This window comes from Varroa destructor, unplaced genomic scaffold (assembly GCF_002443255.2).
Source record: "Varroa destructor unplaced genomic scaffold, Vdes_3.0 BEIS01000005.1, whole genome shotgun sequence".
NCBI lineage: Eukaryota > Metazoa > Arthropoda > Arachnida > Mesostigmata > Varroidae > Varroa > Varroa destructor.
In genome coordinates this window covers 29,142,139-29,164,884 of record NW_019211458.1, presented here as the reverse complement: position 1 = coordinate 29,164,884, position 22,746 = coordinate 29,142,139, and the positions used below count along the sequence as shown (strand labels likewise).

Genomic DNA, 22,746 nt, shown 5'->3' with positions numbered 1-22,746 from the left:
AAACAATATTTAGTTTGTACAATAATCACCAGTTCTTTCAGTGTTCTTTGTATCTTCTACAAATATATGGTCTCGTTAAGTTTACTTCATAGTGATATACCATCACAAAACTGAAAATTAGAGGTCAGCCAGTTACTAGCGCCTGTAAAACAGCACACATTTAATAATGATAGTACGGCTAGAAGTTGGAAAATATAGGCAGTTCTATAGTATGGCTAAATGTGGCGACACGCGCAAGGAATATTATTTGCATACGTAATGTACTACGTAACTCAGTCAGCATTTTATGAACATACTGCAGTCACAGTGGATGTGCTAGAATGGGCTAAGGTTATAACAATGTGCCCATCTTCGAGAAAGTACCTAGGGAAAACCGATGTAACTTCTAGAGCATTATGTAGCATGCTTAGAATCCTAGGAACATTACAGCAGACGTTTCTAAATAAAAAGGCTCTAATTAATGGTGATACATGGACATACAGACTTTACTCACACAATGTTGATTTTAGAAATATATGTACTATACAAATGCCTGCGGATAGTCACCCGAATTTGTACTAAGGGTCCGATGCTTAATACAGCAACTGGTGCTTGATCGTATTCGAGAGACTAGCCGTTTCGATATGAGCTGAGTGATATCATTTCCTTATAACGATGTCGCAGTTTCCTCACAATTGTTGCAACGTGGGACATCCATCGCTTCGACATAAATCCTCGTTGATTTACAGAGCGTATAAGTCGGCGCAGCCAAACCTGCTGCCATGTCGACCCTGCTTAAAACAATCACAGAACACTGAAACGTCATCACTAACAATGCGCTCCCTTGTTGTGTCGTTCCACGCGTACAAACATAGCGCAATTGGATAGATGACTACGGGTATTATTAGCATATTGATTAGGAATAGTAGTAGTTGTGGTAATAGTAATTATAGGCTTGTACACCCATTTGATGAGTTAGGTTCCGGTACACGATTTCGCGTTATGGTCGCGCCAACGGCTGGTGTTAATCTCCGTCTAGTACTCCATTACAAGTTTGCGTTCGTAAAAGCCGATGACCATCTGGGGGTACCGGAGGTTGCACTCGGCAGCTCGTACGAAGTCTGCTTCCTCTGCGCCTTTCCACTGAATGAGAAACATGAGTTCCCCTGATGAATTAGTCACGCCTAAGATTTTCTCCGGTTCAAGTCCGCGTTCAAAGCCTTTGGGCTGTGGCTGCAATATTATGTAGAGAAATTAATATGTGTAAACGTTAACTGTTACTGCAACGTATATGGCCGGCTGACAACTTTCTTGTCTGAACACATTAATAGCACCTTACAAGAACTCCTTTAATGAAAAAGGAGTAATATGATAATGTTGATCAGTACTATTTATTGCCGATAATATGACGTTATCTATGATCATAATAACAATGAAAAAATAATTTATTGTGTCTCTTACTGTTAGTTGGAGTAGCTTTAGAAGCGCGGCCAGCTAGCCTTTTAGTGATTATATTAGTAGGACAATTAAAAAGCATAGGTATCGCTTACGTTAGTGTTTAAGCTTTTACCTGTTTTCCAAGACGTTACAGGTATTATCTACGGGTAATTTCTATTATCCAGTAATAATTTTCAAGCCGCCGTTTGGTACGGGGAATCTATTGATTTCCAAATCAAAGTCAATCATTGAATGAATCGTCGTCCCGTGTTCCTCTTAACACGCTTTTTGCGGAATAGTTTGATTGATTATAATATTTATGGACAAGCATTACTGACCAATGCCGGTCCAGGCGCTTTGACTGCAAGACGAATCCAAGTCTAAAACTCTACATTATCAACGAAGACGTCATTTAACTAAACCCTCTTAGCACTATGCACGTCCAATACAATTCAGTTAATTCTACGTTACAGATGGAAATCGCGGTCGAAATATCCACCTCCCAGGGACTATAACGAGGTGAGGAAGCACCTTAGAATCATCGGTGTCCTCGATGTCATTTGCGTGCTTCCAGTCGGCAGGTGGTGGGACTGATGGCACGACGTGCCTCTTGAGTCGCGCGTGATTGCCCAATGAGACGAAGTCATCCTCGCGGAAGTGCATAGCGCAAAGTCGATAGTTGTTGTGCAGATGTTCAGGCGAGTTGTAAGCCAACTCTGGACGGTTCACGTAGTCGATCCAGCGGCGACAGCTATTTCAGTTGCCGAAGGATAACAGGGATGTAAAAAGACAGAATCCGTACAGAAGATATCCGCGGATTTGCTATGAACCACACTATTTAACGTATTATATGCACAATAGTTCTACTTTCACAATCGATCATAGACTTGACGATTTTATAAAATGGAACATAATGGAACAAAAGCCCAATAAAATTATATGCGACTAAAACCCTAATGGACGCGACAATTGACAGCCTAGAAAGGCGATAAAAGATGCAACTCAACTATTGACCGCGTCGATAAACTCACAACAAAATAAACGAAAAGAAATGATAAAACGCAAATAGGACGGAAATCAAGAGTAAAACACAGCGTCAAATGCTGAAATCGCCGAGAACAAGTCAAGTAGTCCTCAGTGCCTGAGTGACCGAAACTTTGTCGCGTCCCAACACCGTCTACGATACCCGCAGCTCGGAATATGAACAAACGGCGCTTTTTTGTATCGTTTCGTGCGCTATGGGACGTATCACACATATACAGATACACATAGAAGCATGCACAGTTTCCTTTATTTAACAGAAACATACGTGTGGAAGAAGGCACGGTGCTTGTGGGCGCAACAAAACTAATAATCTTACCGTTGTGGGTCGGTGGGAAACCTAAAGAAGGACGTAAGTCCATTGGTATTGTATCGAACTTTGCACCACCGGGCCGTGCAACAACGCCCGATCTTATTGCGTTCACTGTCGAAGTCGGGATCGCTCATGACTGAGATGGCGCAACAAATAAATGAAAGTGAATACGGACGGAGTCTGCCCTTGAATTTCGTTGATTCAAGAATAAGTGGCTGACTCTCGAAAGAGATCAATGCTAACCTAATGTACACGTGTGGTGTTAAAGGCGAATAGAGGCACAAATCTTGGATGCTGTCAATGAGTCAATAATTGGTTGTGGTCTCCAACGCGTAAACAAGAACGAAGAAGTTAATAATAATCCCCAATATATTCGCCGGGTGATGTTAAAGCGATTTTTAGGTGATTTCTAGCATGTTCGTGTACAACTGCAGCGGATTCTGAAAGCTAATACGGTTATAAAAACGACTCAGGGGGTCACCTTCTTCTCGTCCGAGCTCATGGTGATCCTCTGGCGGCAGTCGCGACTTCAGCAGGAATCGTCTTTGCTATCGTTCCTGGAATGAGGCGCATGGAAATCGCGGCAATGTTCAGTATTAGCTTTGGCCTTGAATTAATGAATTTTGCTTTCTGACCATAGGAGAAACATTATGAGGCCTTGCATTTGTCAGGGAACATTGACGTTTCTACATTAAATATTTTCTCGAGCAGGACTTTCGACCTTCTTCTCTAATAGCAAATATGTTCTATCACACGATATATGTAGTGCAAATCAGGGCAATCATAATCTGACAGAAAGCACACTACTATTTGTCGTCGGAATCCATGCTTGTGTAAAAAGTAGCATTTCCACTAGACAATGTATAGAGTATGCGTAACAAACAAGCTTTGGTACCACTCAACTTATATCAAAATCTTCACAAACAAAATTTCTTGTCTTTACAGTATTATGAGGTATACAAAAGTTCTCAGTTATTCCCAGGTCATATCTCAAATGCAGACAGGTATCGCTTTCACAATTCCAGTAATTCGATTAAGGCGACCACTATTTCGAGCGCCCTATCGACTTGCCCGCTATTTTAACTAATCACAAAACGATTCACTATAGAATCCATCGCTAAACATTACCAACTAAGAAAAACTATGTAACTTGAGATTTTATAGCAATCTAATCAACGCCCTTGCATGTTACTTTAAGATGCATTAATTCTTTCTTTTACTATGTAGTTCATTTCTTTTCCTTACCTCGAACGCGCGATTCCGGAGCAGCTGTCGCCGTGGACAGTGCCAGCCAGAAATCACACCGTTTGCCCGAATTGATCTATCACAGCAATCCGAACGACAACAAACCATACTATTGATACCATTCTCTATAACGACAATCACCACCAATCATACTCGTAGCTATTCGCTACCTCGAAGTTACTGCAGCTGAGGTCAACTAACAACGTACTTCAAGTCTAAACACCACTACTATACTTCGTATTTGTAGATCTCTCTATTAATAAACCAGAGGTCATTTTGCAAACGAGAACAGATATAGTCGACAGTGAGCCACAACCTAGCTAACAGAAGTTTAACAACAGAGTTCTTCCTGAAGCGGCAATACAGCGAATGCTGGCAAAACGGGTTCCGACCGCGGCGTAATAGCGAGTCGTCGCGTACGAGGGACACCAAATTGCTTCGTCGGGCTCGAAAGAAGTAGGCAGATGGCAGCTCTCGCCGAGTGCTATACTACTGGTCGGTCGATTTGAGACTGCTACTATAATCGTCGCTGGCGCCGCAGCCGCTGCCGCTACAACTTGGAGTAAGCGAACACTGTACAGAACACAGAATTCGCGAAGGGAGGCTCTGCTGGGGGGTTGGGTAGGCGGCGTTGGGTAGTACATCGAGAGAGCTGGTGGTGCAGTGTACGAGGCTGGGGTTCAATCGGGATCGGGGTATATATCTAGAGCCGAGCGGTTCGCCTGCTGCCCGGCTGGCCTGGGATAGGACACGGGGGGGGGGGGGGCTCTGCTAGGCTTAGGCCCGCCGGAGTGCGGCTGCGTCTGGGCGAGAGACGCGGTGAAGTACTGAGAAGCGCCCTCTAGCCAAGCTTCTACAAAGCTCGTACGAACCTCCAACTACAACGAGCTTAGAAATTCTCCGTATAGATACCGCCATCGTGGGACGGATAACGTCTAACATCATCGGAGCCAACATCGACGGGGGCCCTCGTATCCACTTGACGCACGGGGCTGGGATAGAGTCTAGGGGATTGAAGGCAGAAATCTAGGGAAGCAAGCAGCGCGTCGTTTCCATAAGATTCCCTCAGACGGATCAAGGCAGAGTTCAGAGAGACGAATCACAGTGATGGGTTGGTTTGTCACCAGCACGCAGCCGCAGCGGCGGTGGTTTCTGTGGACACGGGCGAATAGAGCAGATCGAAGCTGGATTGACTCACCGGCTGGCATTGAAGGAAAAGCTGCACAACAGGTTTATTCATATCTCGGAAAAGGCGAATGTAGCTGGAGAACGTAGTTACTGCGTATTACATCGTTTCGTTTTTTTTTCTTTAGGAAAATACCTACTGATAACGGCTACGTCTGCAACAATCGATTGTACAGAATATGACTTTGCAGGGACAAAAACACCAGAAATTTAGATTTAGAAATTGTTTGAATTTTCTTATCATATTGGTATGACCCATAAGAAATATTGTTGGCTTTTCACGTCATCTTTATAAAGGTTGCTCACCATCCTTTCTACAGACTAACAAAACTATATTTCTACTAAAGCATAGTTGGCCTCACGTGCATCCTGAAATATAATCATTCCGTCACTCGTGAACAAGTACGTACCTTAGTTCTTTGCTTAACACAATGTAATTATGCTGATGTTCAGTGAAGAGTGAATTTTCAAAAAATTCCAACCGCGGCTGTCTCATTCGATTTTTGTCATTCGCGTTTGCCGAAAGTCTCTCTGACAAAAGCACCAGTACACGGTTAACAACAACAACAAAAATAATAATAACAATAACAACGCAATAAGCACTACGCTCGTTAGGTGACTTAGACCTTCGTAAATCCAGCAATAAATAGCAACAACAGTGGCGGACCATAACCGCAGCGGTAACGGTGGATCAACAAGAACAAGAGTATACACAGAAAACCGAAACCAGATTTAAATTCGAACATGTCCCCTCCCCGCTATGGCGCGCGAAATACTTAACGCGCCTTTAGTGTTTGCTGTGCGCGCCCCGTAGAGCTCTATGGTGACTACGAACGGTTAACGTTCGAAAGCCATATTGTTTGCAACACCATCTTTTTTCGTTGTAATTCTAGCCGGGCGGACAGACGGTCTGCTACTCAAAAGTAAACACTGAAACGGCACGCGCTTTCGCTTTCTCTCTCTCCCCTTTCGGGTTGACTACTGTTTTGATTGTTATTGTCCTCTCGTTTCCGTTAAATACAAGCCGATTTAAAAAGATCTATACTCATTGCTTTGCGCGCTACCCTTCCCGGTAACAATGCACCATCTACCATCCATTGATTATGGATTGCACTGAATATTGATACAGAAAAAAAATATTGTAGCCGGTTTAAGTAGAGTCACTTCGCTACAGACGGTCGAGAAAAGAGAATGGTCTGTGAACGCGATTAAAAACACTCTCGCTTAAATAAGAGCTCGCTGATTTTGTCGGAAAAAAACAATATGGTATGATAGAAAAAGGTCTGGTCTTCTTGGTTCGAAACAAAATGTCAGCCAGCGGTAGGGAGGTTACTTAATGTTTAAAACAAATGTGGCATTAGGCTTGAAGGAGGTCGATATAAGAATCGAATCAAAGATGGAGACAAGCAATGTTTAATGACAGCCTCCGAGCTAAATGCTAGCCTCGAACATAGCAGTTACACGCGGGTCCCTCAGTGACTTTGGCGGAAAACGACTTGCCGCGAATAAATCAAGAATACACAGGATGTGAGAAGTTCGAACAACAGCTTATAATTGGTAAGTTTAATTAGTAATCATTTCACTTGCGTATGTGATTGTAGTCATATGTGCCTTCATACTGGATGACTCACATCGTTAGCCAGTTTGTGTTGAAAATACGTCCACGGATTAGGGAAGCTTTTACGTACAGGTAGAACACGAGTTACGTAAGGCCTGTAAAAATCACTCATACAAAAAACCAACTGGCGTTGTTGGGTACTGTGAACCTGTATTGAACACTACATTAATGATAGTGAGTTGTTCTGTGGTTACTATATTGGCCATAAGAACGCGCGCGTGTGATAAGGCAATATAAATGTGGTGCAGTATGGGCAATGAGCGAGTGTGACCTGCTAAAAGTGATGCGTGCCTTACCAATGAAAATTAGACTACAACCTGTGAAATGGTGTGAATAGTGTGTCCTGCGTACGTCGATAAAGCTTTTAGCTTGAATTAGAATAAATGTGAAGTGGCTTGTTCTTTAGTCATATTAAAAAACTCTGCCAATAATGTCTGAAGTAGGGAAGACCCTGTAATCCATGAATTTGCGCAAACAGTGCAATAGAACAGGTGTAGTTGGTCGGTTAATTTTATGCCATTTTTTTATAATGAGATTAGCGGATTGATTTTACAAGCGTAATACGTTTTTCAACAAATGTGCTCAATACGTAATAGTATTTGATATGATCACTTTGGACCAGTTCAGGTTTGGTTCTTTGGCTTTTTCATCAGATGACATTTACGTTGAATTGTACGCTAGTTACAGCGGTTGGCTACTAGAAATAGTTGATTGCAGTACTTACAAACACTCTAGACATAATTTTCTGCTGCCGAAAATGTATGGAACATTGTATACAAACAAACTTAAATTATTGGAGGTCATGACAATATAGTGTATAAGAAAACGTAAGACTACTTCAATAGCCTCCTTATTAAAAGCAGTGTTTTTCAGCTTTTGTAAGCCGAAATCTCATAGTAAACTATTATGGGTGAAAAAAATGAATAATTTTTAAGCTTACGAAAGATGTCTGGGTTAGTTCTATTAAAGACGGTTGAAAAAGCTGCATTGGATCTAGACAAACGTGTTTCTTACATATGCAGATAACTAATTATTCTGCTAGCTAAAACCTGAAAAACCGTTAAACTTTTTCAGGTGTTTCGAGAGGTTGAAATTCATACCTGTACAGATTGCTGTATGTATAACATCACATATGTAGTAGTTAAAGTAGGCTATGAAATGTTTAATGAAATAATTTAACCTAATGTAGCCATGCCTAGGCATAGCCTAATGGTCCATGCCTTTCTTTTTTTTATATTTTGTCCTATTTTGCCTCTGTTTAAAGCATTACAGTGCTAGACAATGGATGACTCAAGAGACGGAAATGACGCTGCTCGAGAGGAGCGACGTAGAGAACTGGAAGGCAACGCAAAAGAACTCGCTATTCGGGCCGTCAATTTCGATCAAACCGGGCAACTTGAAGCGGCAATTTATTACTACCGGGTATCTCTTAACACGGCTTATCAATTGACGTTTGCTGCATAGCAGATTATGAAATCTCTAAGTATATGTCGATATAACGTAATCCGTCATTTTCGTTACTAATTGAAAATAGAAATATTTTTATAAGTGATCCTCATTTTTTCTAATATGTCAAACTATTACGAATAGCCTGAAGGTTAATAGAACCACCGTTCATCCTATTCTATTCAACAGGAGGCTAGTTCTGTGTTGATGATCGCATGCAAGGAATACGATAGTCAACCCATGTTTCTAAAAAAGGTCAAAGACTATTTGGATCGGGCAGATACGCTTGAAGCCCAATGGAAAGAGCAGCAGGATGCCGCAAGAAGGCCAAAACCCACCTCAGAGGCCTTAGACCTAAGTCGGGCCCGTTTTCTTCTTATGCAGGCATTGGAATTAGATGAGGCAGGCGGAATCGACGAACCACTTCAACAGTATGGTATATGACATTTTTAAAGCTTTTTTTTAGTAATTTATCTAATTGGCTAAAAATACCATATTGAAAAGTTCCCAGCAGAATAAACGTTTGTATTTAACACCAGATGATCCGATTTAGAAGTGGTGTATAATGCTCACGCCCAGCTAATGGATTTCAGTTGCCGGGCTATAGATACACCGGATAACCTTAGCTTTCAGCTAACCTTTAAAATGAACACAACGGGCTTGATTGCAGCGTTTGGTATCCAGCATTCAAGGTACACAAACATTACTTGCGTTTATAAATCACATAAACAGCTTGCAAAAAAAAAGCATTACATTTATTATCATAGAGTAATTACATAAAAACCCTTATGTAAGCTCTTATTTGCGCTTTCAGCGTTTGATATCGCTTCATTTATTCGCGAATTGTATACTTCTTCGTGGTTTTCCAGAGGAAGCGATTGAGCTGTGTCTGTTTGCCAAGTCAATGACGGTCGATAAGGATCTGCAACAAAGGCTGTTCCATGTAGCGTCGCAGGCACTAGAACGGGCCAAGACCCTTCGGGAACGAAAAAGAGAGCTCGAGGCATCGTAAGTTATATAGAACAAAACGAATTACGGCAAACCTTTGGGAAGCGGATTCTTTACATGTGTATTGTAATATGTGGCATAAGCTACACCTCTATATCCCCATAGGATATACAAAGGACAGAATAACTAAAAATAAAGTACATCTCATTTTTCAAATAAGAATCAGTTCAATGTACTCTTATTGTACGTACTATAACTTTTCGCGTCTAAATCCTGATTAAGCCTTTACATCAACTCGATACTAGACGCTTGCAGTCTATAATGACACCGTTTATTGGTTCTATCTAAAAATGTTTGGATTCTTTAGAAGTGTGATTAATGCTCACCAAAATACGCGCACAATCACTATGGAAATATTACGTATGTAGATTTATTTTTCATGCAATTTCAGGACAGCTCCATCAGCTCCTCCAAGTCCTGGTCCACCTCCGCCACCTATTTATCCGCTACTGCCTGTGATTAACCAAGTTCGCAGGCCACCTGTTTCCTCTGAATCTACTGAAAGTAATCGATACACCCCATGGGAGCTGGAAGTGCTCGCAAAAACATCTATTATCAACCATAGAGAATATGTGCCCTTTCTAGGTTAGTATGCTAGAGGTTTGTTTATCTAATTTATACTTTACGTTAAATATTAGGTACTTATTGAAACTGTGTTATTAAAAAGATCCTACTTCAATATTGTAATATTCATCTTTTTTCAGATTTTTAATATACCATACGTTTTTTCCTATTTGTTTTTACTTGAACATCAATGAAATAACTATCAAATATACCAGAGTCAAGTCTTGTTCGTAAATTGATTCATAAGCTACTAACCTCGTCTATATATAAGTATATATAAGGTGGAGCAAAAATTTCCGAACGATCAAGATAGTATATACAGAAGGTCTGTTACGATTTTTATTGCGTCGCTTGTTTAGGAGCGGATGCACGTGATCGCTTCGCACTGATCCTGCCATTTGAAGATAAAGATGGCCTTTTAGGCCTTTCACCCAAACAGCGTGCACAGTTCGCAGAATGGGTTCGTCCGAGTGAATTGGTTTCCGAGCCGACTCTCATTGAAAGTACAGTCGATCCGTTTAGCATCAAACAAACGTGTGTCACCGATTGCTCTTTTGTGTCGTCAATCACCGTGTGTGCTTTATACGAAAAAAAGTTCAAGAAGAGATTAATAACAGGGTACGTGTATGCTAAGCTTGCATTTGAAATATTTTGAACATTGAATGCACTTACTAGAAAGACATTTTTCTAATCTATATATGGGTTCCTATTATTTTCACAGCGTAATTTACCCGAAGAACTCTCGCGGCGAACCGGTGTTTAACCCTTGCGGAAAATATACGGTCAAGCTATATTTTAATGGTGTACACCGAAAAGTCACCCTGGATGACCGATTGCCTTTGGGCAAGCATAATCAGCTTCTATGCAGTTACTCCAATAAAAAAAAAGAGTTCTGGGTTTCGCTGTTGGAGAAGGCTTACCTCAAAGTCATGGGTGGATACGATTTCCCTGGATCGAACTCGGTGAGAACGGCATTTGGGTATTTTCTAAGTCTGAAATTCACATGCTGTGCCTTACTCTATATAGGCACATATAAATAATTATACAAGATCAGAAAATATGTCCATATAATAATCGTCGGGTGCATTCTGCTTCTGGTCACTCTGCCTGAGTTCATGGTGTATTGAAAGTGTTTTAGATGATGAATAAATGTTTCCAGTGATTCAGTTCTGCTGTTAAGCACTTATATGATACAATTGTATTTAATTAATTTATAAATACGCTGTTTAGATAACATAACATATTGTGTATCACCGCTATGTCATATGTTGCAGAATATCGACTTACACGCGTTAACGGGGTGGATACCGGACCGCGAACCAATCCGCACAAAGGAGGCGTGTTTTGATAGTGAAGCGCTATTCAGAAAACTATTAGATCGTCACGAGAAAGGAGATGTGCTAGTCACTTTGGCGACAGGGCCGTTGAGGCCGGAGCTGGAAGAACGAACAGGCTTGGCCGACTGCCATGCCTATGCTGTTCTAGATATACGATTCGTGCATGTAAGCTAACCTATTTAGAACCTCTAGAGCGTTCAAACAATATAGCCGGTTACAATTTCTTCTAGAATACTGAAGTACTTTCATAGTCGATTTTGGTTTGTTAGATTAAAGAAGCACTTCTGTTGGGTTTCTATTCTATTCGTGAGAAGATAAACTGTTTAAAATTTGTAACCAATACAATAGCTATTGATGGTGGACTTGTATTCTGTGCCTATTACTCAGGGCAAGCGACTCTTCCTACTCAAAAACCCCTGGAGTCATATGCGATGGAAAGGCCGTTTCTCGGATCGGGACTTGCGTTCATGGACACCAGAAATATCAGAAACTCTACATTATAATCCAAGGAATGCGCAACAGTTTGACAACGGCGTATTTTGGATTGATTATGAGTCTATCCTTGGTGTCTTCGACGTTTTCTATCTCAACTGGCGACCGACGCTGTTCCAGTATACGTCGTGCACACATGACATGTGGCACGGCGGGTCGGGCCCTGCGAAAGACTTGTACAACATTGGAGACAATCCTCAATATCTACTAAGCGTTAGTAGTACAGGAGCGGCCGTATGGGTTCTTTTAACTCGACATATTGTCGATCGAGACGATTTTGCCAGCAACAAAGAATACATAGCGCTATTGGTGTACAAGGGTGGTGACAAAGTTTACCTTCCCCGTAAGTCTATCTCGCAATTAACTCTTAGAACCTTTAAATATCTATCATGCCTATTAACTTATGTTAACGGGTGGATGTCGTCATCGTTATATTCCACTTACACTTTTATGTGGTTGTTTCTTGCATTTTGTGAGAAGACCCATTCCTTAAAAACAGAGCCTTATTCAGTAGTCGGTTTTGCTGTGTCGTTTTAAGGATTACCATTTACATACTGTTTCCTGCTGTTTTCATTGTCGCTTTTATTAGATGATCCACCCCCTATGATAGATGGCGCCCGAATCAACAGCCCACATTATCTGGTTAAGATTCTCGTCCAACCCGATTCGGAAACACACTATACCCTTGTTGTGTCGCAATATGAGAAGACTACCACAATTTATTACACAATTCGGGCGTACTCAACCGTCCCGTTTATGCTCAAGAAACTGCAGAACCCATACAGGTATAAGAAGTTCATTCGGTTAGCCATACATGCTTCCCTGACGATGAGCAGTCTTGATTAAGTTGTAAGACGGTATTTTCGTGTATAGTTAAATATCGAGTCTTGGAAAAGGTATCGATTATTTTTAATCCAAAATTGATACAAATATATTTTGTTTTTAAGTAATATTATGAAACTAAGTGTACGCCATATTAGTCGATTACCTTTTGATGTTTTTCTGATGAGACTATAATCCTATCACTGTAGAACTTCTGTGGCTTCCGGACAAAAAATTATGACGAGTTATTTTTGCATCCCTCCAATGAAACTAAATATCGTTAAGGGACCTCTGCAAAGGCTGAAACAGATGATAATTTTACATTCGTCTCAAGTTTAATCGAGTAATTAAAGATGCTTTTGGTCTAATGTTGTTATGTTAGTCTCGTTCGATTTTTCTATGGCTTGTTGTAATCTTGTTAGTTTTTGATAGTAGAAATCCGAATCAAGTGTTTTGCTAGCCTGCAGCAACACGTAATGCACGACTCTTTTTCAATTCCATCAGACACGTAGTCAAAGAACTTTGTTGGTGTCAGTACGGACCTTGCCACGGATAACGGTGTGCGTTGTTGTTAATTTGCACATCCATTCTTCATCGCCCGTGATCAACCACTTTACATATACCTCGACTTTGTTACATTTATGTAGAGTTAAGTAGAGAGCAGATGAAGGTACGATCGAGTAGATATATTTGCGTCAACTTGTGTAGTGCCCAAGTACTGAGCTTTTTTTTTTATAGACAGTAATCCAAATTATTTAAAACTGTTTAGTAGTAAGCATTTAGCTCCTTGACGATTTCATGGCTACCCAAAGTGTCAATCAATCGTATTCAACTTTTGCAATAATTTCATCAACTTGTCTCGAAATTAACTGAATACTAAGAGGAGCATCTTTCACGGTGCGATTTGCAAAGCCAAAGTGAAAGAATCATCTTTGGGCCGTTTTTTCCATGAATATCGCAGCTTTTTTTCATGGACCTGGACAGGAGTTGTGTCTTTCTCGTAAAATATAGCAAATTTTTGTAGAAATTTTGCTCATCTTCAAGCCGTACTTTTGTGACAATCCAATATTACTCTAACTACTTGGAATTAAGACAATAAAAATACATCTGCTATATTTAGTTTCAAAAGCATAAATAAATTAAGCTAAGGAAGTATATTGGTATTTTATCTTTCATTATTTATGCCAATTACTTAGGCGCACTGTTTTAAAAGTCTTCCTTGCAGTGCAGTTTGAATTTTTAGTTTAAATATTTATTTCTGTCTAACTCTAGGTTGCAATACGTCTTAGGGCCCTTGCCGGTACATAATAAAGGCAAACAAAATGCCTTCCTGGCAGTGCTGCACTATGATTTTTAAAATCAGCCATTAGACATTATCTATCATATTTCAGATTTACGAAAGAAGACAAGAAAGGTTCCTGGGGACCTGCCACAGCTGGAGGCTGCATGAATCACCTACTGACGTATAATAAGAATCCGACTTACCGCTTTGATATCCAAAGCCCTCATGATCACAACCAAATCCTCATCACTCTAAAAGGACCAAGGTGAGCTCAGCAAATGGTTTCCTTGTTCTTTTGTTTTAAATTCAAAGTTGCTCGAAGTTAAATACAGTGTGAAACAACGACCTCAGAGCGCAATTTACGCACAAGTATGTATCCAATGAGTACGCAATGCGATTATTTGGATGAAATTCCAGTGCTGACAAATCCTAATTTACGTGGTTTACCAGACAATATCATCTAGGATTCGATGTGGAGGCCTTCGCATTAGACCGGATGCCGCTGAGTGCTTTTCCCCGTTGCAGTTCTGGTGTATTTCGGCAAGGCTACACAGTGCTCGAGCTTAAGAACGTCCCTGCCGGAAAATACAATCTCGTACCGTGCACCCATCAACCAGGCCAAGAAGGCCCATTCTTTTTATCCGTTTCATGCGATCACCAGCTAGAACTTCACCGGGTGCAGAATTAAGCTAAACCAAGTCCACTAACGCCGCTGCGTTCGAGGCATGCATACCGCTTCGATGTGCGCTTTTGTAAAGCTGAAGGTCATTTTGTGTATGACGATGACTTGGCGAAGACCTTATTATTGACCATGAAATCAACTTTCTTAGGAAGTAGGTTTTGTTTGTAGAAATAAAGGTGGTGATATCTGAACAAATGCTTGAAGTATTTATCCGCTTATCATGTATTATATAGGTAAAGTTAAAGAAACTAAAACTACGAACAAGCTAAGACGTAGAAATTCTATTTTTAAAATAAATTTGTGCTTGTATTACTCTGTATACCTTTATTAGTGGCTGATATTGATACTTTTGTGGACAACCACCCAAAAAGTCACTGATGACATACTTGCTCTATTGTACAACCCGCTACTGTGCTACAGACATTGCTAAATGCGAATGTTTATTAACTAGATACTGCTATTCTAATCATATATATGTCGATATATAAGTCGAAATGTGATACCATTGCTGTGACAAATTGTTTTTCAGATTCCTTTTTGAACTCACAAGTACTCTCTAAGGTGTCAGTTGGATCCCTTGAATATCAGCGCGAACGGTTGTACTTTTCTATCTTTTATTTTAACGTTATATGGGCTTGCACTCACTATGTGCCCTTACAAAATAATGAATACTAATATTGTTAGATGTGCTCATAATAGTTGCACATGACCGAAAATACTATCAACTAGCTCCTAAGTCGATAAGGTGTTACTGTAGCAAAATATCAGGATGGCGCCTTGCTAGTTTTCAACACTTTAATATTGATCCGATTTGGCCCCGTCTTTACATTGCGGTGATCTGGATCTGAATGGGAAGCGAAGTCAACATTTGAACCTTTGAGCTCAGATAGGAGCATCATCAGTATTTCTCATACTGACTTCTTACTTACTCTTAAAGAAAATTTTTATAGACGATCTAAACAATATTGCTAATGACGATCTGAACAAATAGTGTTTTATTAACGCACATTTGTTTTAGCTTATCTTCGCAAGAGTTTGGTTGTTCGTCTTAAGCCTGCAAAACTTACCAAACAGGATGTAAGACACAAAGATACGAAACTGAAAACGCTCTTTTAGTGTGTCATTCAAAAGAAAAGGTTAGTACTTTGATTACGTTAACATTTTGATACAGAAAGTGACTTAAATTACCACATTTAAACCGATATTGGTTTCACTAACAGAGGAACTACCCTACTTTTAACTAGTTGATAGATTTAAAGGATCGGATGGAAATAAAGGCAAGGTCAAGACTGAGAAAGTATTTTGGAAGGGATTAGCCGAAAAGTGGTAACATTTATTTTCTTATATAATCTCTAAAATGATTAGCTTACTTAAGGGTATTAAAGAGAAAAAGTTGCACGTGACGGCTAATTGGTACTCAGGTCCTTAATAACTAAGCTTTTAGAAGCTTTTGACCCTAAGAGAAGTTTAAGTAGAGGTTAACGCCTCTGCAACTGATACAAACAGAATACCTTAAGCCACTATTATTGATAACTGAAATGCGTGCATTTACAAGGTGTGAAGTTTAACAGGTGGCGATGGAAGTGATAGCTTAGTGACTCTTGGCTTACCCATCAAGGGGATCGAACACTACCAAGCGTTCTGGCACCTAGTGACTTTTGACCTGTTTTCTAGGTTATACACTATGGGTAACAGCTGTACATACTGCAGACTTCGCACTTCTGGCCGCCGTTGTGTATGTCAAGTACACGATGATAAAATTCACATTTGCACTGTAGTTACCAAATAACATTTCAGCAAAGAGAAGCTAGTGCAGATCGATTAGGAGATATAAAGAACTGCGCATTTACCCGCTCACGGCTCAAGCAAGATTTTTAAATAAGCCGTTCGTCGGAGGCTTAACTAAGGTCTACAAGATAAAACAATGCATAAAAAGCTTGCATTATAAAATTCTATCAAAAATTTACCAGTGGTGTACAGCCAGCGAACCTTAGAAGATACAAAATAACCGTAGGGAAAGATAATTAAAATTAATGATTAGATAATGTGGACAGTTAGATCATGCTGGCCTAGGCAGCTTTAATGCCGCACGCCTAACATCACTTTTAAGCGTTTTTAACGCGAAGTATATCGACATTCGGTTTTAAAGGATTTGGTAGATTTGGTAGAAAAAAAACCTACCACCATTATTACTGAAGCTTCCCAATATAGACGACTATGCATTTCAAAACCAAGTAGCTGACGTGTAGCTTGTGCAAGGCAACAACGACTCGTAAATCGTACATGACTCAATCTCGAATTGAAAAAATAATTTGGTTGCTGTATGCACAGCGTTTTATCCTTAATATCCAAGCGTCAAGCAAATGTCAAGCAAGAGTGTGTCACGCGTGCGAAGCAAAAATCTTCGTATTTTTATTTATTGAATAATTATACTGGTATAATAATAAGAAAAATTTACAAATTGGTTCAATTTCATCAAAATTATAGAATCAAGAAATATCAGTTCAAATTTACCGTACAAACAATATAATAATCTTTTCGTACATATTTTCAGTTACCAAAGGCTTTACATTTAAACTTAGTACCACCTTAAGTCTAATGCATACCTTAACGGTTTATCCTCACAGCATTAGTGCGTAATTTTTTTAATTTCTGGACAGCCTGTCACGTCGAATAGCCGCTTCTAGAACTAAGTTATTTGTACGTGAACGTATGCCGTTCTTGATACCTATAATGTGTAAAAAATAAGAAAGTGTAGAGTGGGAGCCATCGTATTTAACCGAGATACACACACCCCGTATAAGCAAACCGCTAATGGCCAAAATGTGCCATCCATCCGACACATAATATGTCGTAGACCTTAATAACGTATTATATTTAATAGCCAATTAGAGAGCCGAGTTTCTGATTAAAACGACTTGGGTCGCTGCTATAAGTCCTGTCAACAAAGCGTACTACACAATTTATGCGAGCAAAAAAAAGTTATAATCAGTTCTTGTGCTGGGTGATTTTTTGTCAGGGGTAAAACAACTGAACCATTTCGCTCAACTTTTTTAAACTTATCTTACTTACATGTCTTAATAGTGTAAGTAATGCTCTTTGACGAACTTTAAAGAAGCTAAAGAATGCCAGTAAACTAGACGCGTGCACCAGTTGTTGCCGCATTCGTTGATGAAATAATAGTAGTTTCTGTGCGCTTTGTTCAATTTCTCAGAGCGTTATTGTTTTCTCATAATTCCTCTTTGGCCATTAACGTATGAAAAGGGGCAAAAGTCCAAAAAAGGGAAGTATGTGTAGGCAGTGGTCGACATTTCTTGCAAGAATAAGCATCATAATGAAACTGGTAGCTTTACACAAGAGTTGTATATTTGATAATTTTTTGCAGCTTGTAAAATCTGAAACGGACGAATAGACATTTCCTTATCGGTAATCTTCAATATTGGAGTATGTTCCATATCACATAGCTAATGAAACCGTTGTAGGCGTTACTAGTGATCGTTTTGGCAGTTACGCGCATCGTGTAACAAACAACATCTCGCGCTTAGTATACAGTGGGTAACGCTGCCACGTAGGTAGACTCGATTACTCCACAAAAATGGTTAAACTATTAGATAATCTATCCAAACCTGAGTCTCCAAAGGAGTTTGTATAACCCCTTGCCTCACTACAAATTTCTGGTAAAATTACTGTGTAGTTGAGTTTTTGCTTATTCCTTGCAAAGTTACATCAGCTAAGGCAAACCTAGTTCTTTTTTTTCTCAGCTGCAGAACTATATAGAACTGCGCAAAGCGTCGACGTGTCGGGTATTGTTCTCTGCCTAAATGTGTGTAAAGCTGACACTTTCTTCTTGTTAATAGGAAATATGCGTCAGCAAAATTTAATGCGTCAGGAATAAAGGTGATTACTTGGATTAAGGAAGTGGTTTTATACATACTAAGAGATTCCCTTATTTGTCTAATATCCGTTTGAGTTCAACTGATACATACATAAAATAGGCTAAGTGTATGTCCTTTAGCTTTGAATATCTTTTCTTTTTTCCGTGCCGGACAGTGTCTAGAAAACGACTAAATTTTAGAAATTTCTAAACGTGTGGAACTAAAACCTTTCTTAAAGCACAATATCCTTTAGAGTATTGGAATATAGGATAATAGTTGACAATAGTAGATCTATAACTGCTTTTAAAAACAACAGTGACAGTGTTGGGGAATAGTCTATCATTAAGATCTATTGCAGGCTCAACCACAGTTGTGTCAAATGTGCTGTAAAAGTCTAATAGCATTTTACCGGGGACAAAATTACATTTGAGTTTTATTCCACCTTGAGTAACATGCAATACGGGTAAGAGGCGCCCAAGGAACTAGAATTTAATTAGAGATGTTCCGCATGGTGGCGCTTTCTCGAATAAATGTTTTATTTTCATAGCCAGGGTGTGGGTCTGAAAGAAAAACATGTCGTACAGTTGCATTACTTTCTTAGATAATTAAAATCAGAACGTTTTGATGTTTCTACAACTCATTTCTATGTATACTTAATCTTTCACATAATGATTCTGCTTTACCTCTATCAAAACTACTGTGACAGACTCAATTCTTTCAACAGAGGCGAGCCATTCAAGTTCGTGGCACGAAAATGAATGACCTTTGATCCGGGAACGTTGTCTCATAAGACTGGTGTGCAAACCGCTTTTTATACTGGGTATATAAATCACAGTAGCACTTTACTGAAAGCTTCATCGTACCCTCGATGTACGCACCGCTTTTACTGTAACTGTGTAGGTCGATTAAATTCTATTCTTTAATAGAGTACATGAAACTCCTTCCTTTCATTCTTCGTGTTTCCTATCTGTATTGCTGTATGGCCTTCCAGAGGAAATTGTCAATCCTATATAAATACAATGTGGTTATTATATATATGGGATGTGTTCTCGGGACGATTTGAAATGGAGGCGGCAGGTCACAGTAACTGGTTCTGTTTTATTTTTTATAGATCTCTGTGCATGTAAAGCGATAAGGTCGTCGGCGTCCGTTGAGGGGTTTTTAGCAGTGCGACGTCGAACACGATTTATAGTCATTTACGAGAGGGAAACGCCGTAGTGAGCAATCGAATTTGGGTGAGCTATTTTCGGCTAAGTAATTTGTTCATTAGAGAGTCAGCATTTGCGAAACTGGCAAATGGAAAACTCCGCCTGCAATTGGATTGATCCAGATGCATGTGGCTGGAACGGATAGTCCTAGAGTGAATGGTGAGGAAGTTGCAAGGCCCAGGCTGAACCTTTCCTTGGAAAGGTCTGGTAGGGAGACATACTAGTGTAGTAATCCTAGAAGCGTTTGCTTTTTTGCGGCTTTATTTTGTGTAGCGCGTTATTAAAACCAACTCGGTAAACGATGGAAGGTAAAATTAATGCTTATAAACTGTCTTTTCCAACTGTATTATTAGGTAAATCATACAGCGTGTACAGCGTTGCTGATAAAGACAGCCGACGCAATTGATAGTGCTAGATCGTACGATCGAAGCAGCTGTTTTCAAGCAGTTGTATTGACTAATAGATGAGAAGTATAGTTCTTAAATAAGATCTCAATGAGAATAATATGAATCATAAATGCAATCTTTCAGACTCACGTGGGGCAGTTGATAATTAGCACTGAAATGTGCCAAACTCAGTTAGACCAAATGTCCGTCCAACCTGTCCTGGTCGAAAACTCTTTACGTAGAACCTGTGTTTTAGAAATTATAACGGGTAAAGGGTCTACTTTTGAAGCGTAGCGAAATTGTTTCCGCTATTAGTTCTGCCAATTCGGACAAAGCTCCTGGGCGCTCATTCTGGAAACTCCTGGCTCAAGTTGATCAGATACCACTCATGTCAATAGATCAGACAATTTATTGAACATGGAGTGTAACTCTAGATCTGCAAACGATATGAGAATTGTAGAACATTGTAAAAAATTTATTTTTTATTTTTTTTTATGAAATGTGACGTTTTGTCTCATTCGATTTTTCGGATTTAATAAACAAAGTTGCGTTTTACAAAAAGTACTCCTTGGTACTTTTTTAGCTTTCAAAGTACTGCTCGCCTCTATCTTGCTTAGCGAAAATTTCTATAACCCTAATTTCAATAGACAATATAGTGCAAGGCGCAGATATTTAACTACTTTTCGTATTTGGATTAGTTTCAACCTATGCAGACTTCCTTCAGTGTTCTGATTGATACTTTAATTTGATTATATTTTGGTGTAGTCACGGCCCTGCTGCACTTGTTTTGTGGACGCAAGTTCAGCATTCCGTGAGAATAACGCGATCGAAGGCAGTAACAATAAACCCATTCTTAAATTATAAATTTAATGATGAAACTAATGCTGTACGGGTTTAACGTCCGAAACCAGAAATAAAACTAACTTGGCTAACTATTTCCCGTAACTTTAGTGATTAAGGATAACTGGCTAATCCCGATAGAAAACATCCTTCGGAGATGGCTTTTTGTTTGCGATGTGAACTAGTCTGATTATTGCAAGTCCAATACTCTATATATTTTCAGCTTCACGAACATTCTGCTTTTGTGCAGCGAATATCGGGAAGTAATAAATAAGCAATACATGTATTCGCTCACGAATTGTGTAGCTCTGTTGTGCATATATATTATCAGAGTATGTCGTTTAATATGGTTTGGACTATTGACTGAGCCTTTGACGGCTCTGTGGGAACTTCGATACCAACGTTTGTGTCAAATAACCACGCTAGCGAGAAGTCAAGCATTGCTTCATTGGTCTGTCAGAAAAATGCTTATTTGCAGCGGTAAGCAGGAAATCCTTTGTTTATCTATTGTTCAGATTAGCCCATATTTCGACACTGCTAACAGTTCATTGCAGCGATTCGCCAAGCTTTGTTTTTTGGTCGAGATTTACGTTGCTGCGAGCGATCGTACTCCTCAGCTCAGAGAAATCGACATAACTTACGGAAGCAATGGGTTGCCTTTTGATTTCTCGCCTTAGGACCGGACCTATTTTTGGTCTCCCATTGATAAGCCATTTCAGGCCTGTTTTAAGCACTGTGGGGTTTCTAGTGCCTAGCCATTACGATTGCAACCGTACGTTTAATTTTCATTTGCTCTGGCATTCTCGTAAAGTGCGCACTGCTGCATCGACTTCTCCTCCGTCGGACACAGTTTCTAGCCTAGCTTAAATTAAAAACCAGCATACGAAGCTTCAAAGTAGAGTGTGCAATCTAAGATCCAATTTTTTTCGGGTACGCGAAACGACCTGGCATTAATCTTGAAGTTGTATCGTAGGCAGATAATTCAAATAACAACAGCTTTCCAAATGTCAAAGCAACTAAATCATTGGTCTTTTGCTTGTACGGCTTGGATTAATTAAGTGGCTCAAGTATTTTCAAAAAATTCCAAAATCAGCAGGGATGAGATGTTTCGTTCTTTTTATTGTAGGTAATATGAAAATTAATTTATAAATCGTAGTAGCGTATGCCTTAGGTACCGGCCTCATACATTATTTGAACATAAAGACATTTAGTGCCCTACAAATTCAGCTAGGCAAGCCGTTTTGTTAGTGTCTCAGTGGCACTCGCCCTCTAGACTCATGACGTGTAAAGATGTCCTCCCTCTAATTGGGGGCATGAGGCTGCCTCAGAGCAGCTCTTTGTCTTCAAATTCGCCTAGATTAGTAATTACGTTGCCGGTATGGTTTACTAATTCGAATCTGTATTCATTTCTTTGCTTCAATGATGTTAAACACAGAATGAATGAAATTCAACAAACTATCATTACTTTAGTAAGCGGGTTATGAAAACATGTATCTACACATATGGAATATATTATTACTCCTGTGGTAGACTGGACTGATGTTATGGTGAAGAAACACCAGCAAATATGGCGTTGCATGTACTTTAATTAAGTTGAAAGCACGGCCGAAGGAAGCGATGTGGGTCATGTGATCTCAATACTATCTCATGCCGCCAACATCGCCCTTTTGTAATCATAAACATTGTGTTATGTGACAGCCGGCCCACTGCCAAGCTTTGGTGTCGACTTGCGTCTCTATAGTCTCAATATGCTTATATATTTTATTTTGACGCTGTTGGCTTAATAATATATTATGTTCGCCGAACATTAGAACGATAAACAACGCTATTTTATCGTGATTATAATTTCTTCACACAAAGGAAAACTCAAAGGGGCGGAGGTTTAAGGATAGATGATATCGGCGGTAGGCGTATTTTAATACATATCCCCTAATCATTGGAAAAGGGGTGCCTGTAACGAGTTATTAGAGCCGTACTAATGTCACC

The 22,746-nt window shown here is 39.7% G+C and overlaps 2 protein-coding genes and 1 long non-coding RNA gene across 14 annotated transcripts; 1 reads left to right on the top strand and 2 right to left on the bottom strand.

Moving 5' to 3' along the window:
- Window positions 1-457: 457 nt before the first annotated feature.
- Window positions 458-6,015, bottom strand: LOC111252020 (uncharacterized). Of its 5 annotated transcripts, XM_086990414.1 has the most exons (7): window positions 5,611-6,015; window positions 4,332-5,167; window positions 4,016-4,091; window positions 3,252-3,327; window positions 2,777-2,906; window positions 1,948-2,167; window positions 458-1,212 (listed from the first exon to the last, which is right to left on the bottom strand). In XM_086990414.1, the coding sequence occupies exons 5-7, from the start codon at window positions 2,902-2,904 to the stop codon at window positions 1,015-1,017; spliced, it is 546 nt and encodes a 181-aa protein (XP_086846540.1). In that variant the 5' UTR covers window positions 2,905-2,906; window positions 3,252-3,327; window positions 4,016-4,091; window positions 4,332-5,167; window positions 5,611-6,015; the 3' UTR covers window positions 458-1,014. The 5 variants fall into 5 exon arrangements, with proteins under 5 accessions (XP_086846540.1, XP_022665054.1, XP_086846541.1 ...); XM_022809319.2 differs by lacking the exon at window positions 4,332-5,167; XM_086990415.1 differs by lacking the exons at window positions 4,016-4,091; window positions 4,332-5,167.
- A 255-nt stretch (window positions 6,016-6,270) lies between these two features.
- LOC111252018 (calpain-7-like) lies at window positions 6,271-14,657 on the top strand. 8 transcript variants are annotated; one of them, XM_022809311.2, is made up of 13 exons: window positions 6,271-6,757; window positions 7,893-7,932; window positions 8,083-8,240; window positions 8,454-8,700; window positions 9,134-9,272; window positions 9,664-9,857; window positions 10,196-10,454; window positions 10,558-10,798; window positions 11,111-11,338; window positions 11,561-12,008; window positions 12,255-12,450; window positions 13,879-14,034; window positions 14,220-14,657. In XM_022809311.2, the coding sequence occupies exons 3-13, from the start codon at window positions 8,100-8,102 to the stop codon at window positions 14,455-14,457; spliced, it is 2,487 nt and encodes an 828-aa protein (XP_022665046.1). In that variant the 5' UTR covers window positions 6,271-6,757; window positions 7,893-7,932; window positions 8,083-8,099; the 3' UTR covers window positions 14,458-14,657. The 8 variants fall into 8 exon arrangements, with proteins under 8 accessions (XP_022665046.1, XP_022665044.1, XP_086846539.1 ...); XM_022809310.2 differs by lacking the exon at window positions 6,271-6,757 and adding an exon at window positions 7,204-7,309; XM_022809309.2 differs by lacking the exon at window positions 7,893-7,932.
- A 2,166-nt stretch (window positions 14,658-16,823) lies between these two features.
- On the bottom strand, window positions 16,824-22,746 carry LOC147755508 (uncharacterized). The gene is made up of 2 exons (XR_015328629.1): window positions 20,071-22,746; window positions 16,824-18,886 (listed from the first exon to the last, which is right to left on the bottom strand). It is a non-coding gene; the product is annotated as an uncharacterized LOC147755508 (long non-coding RNA).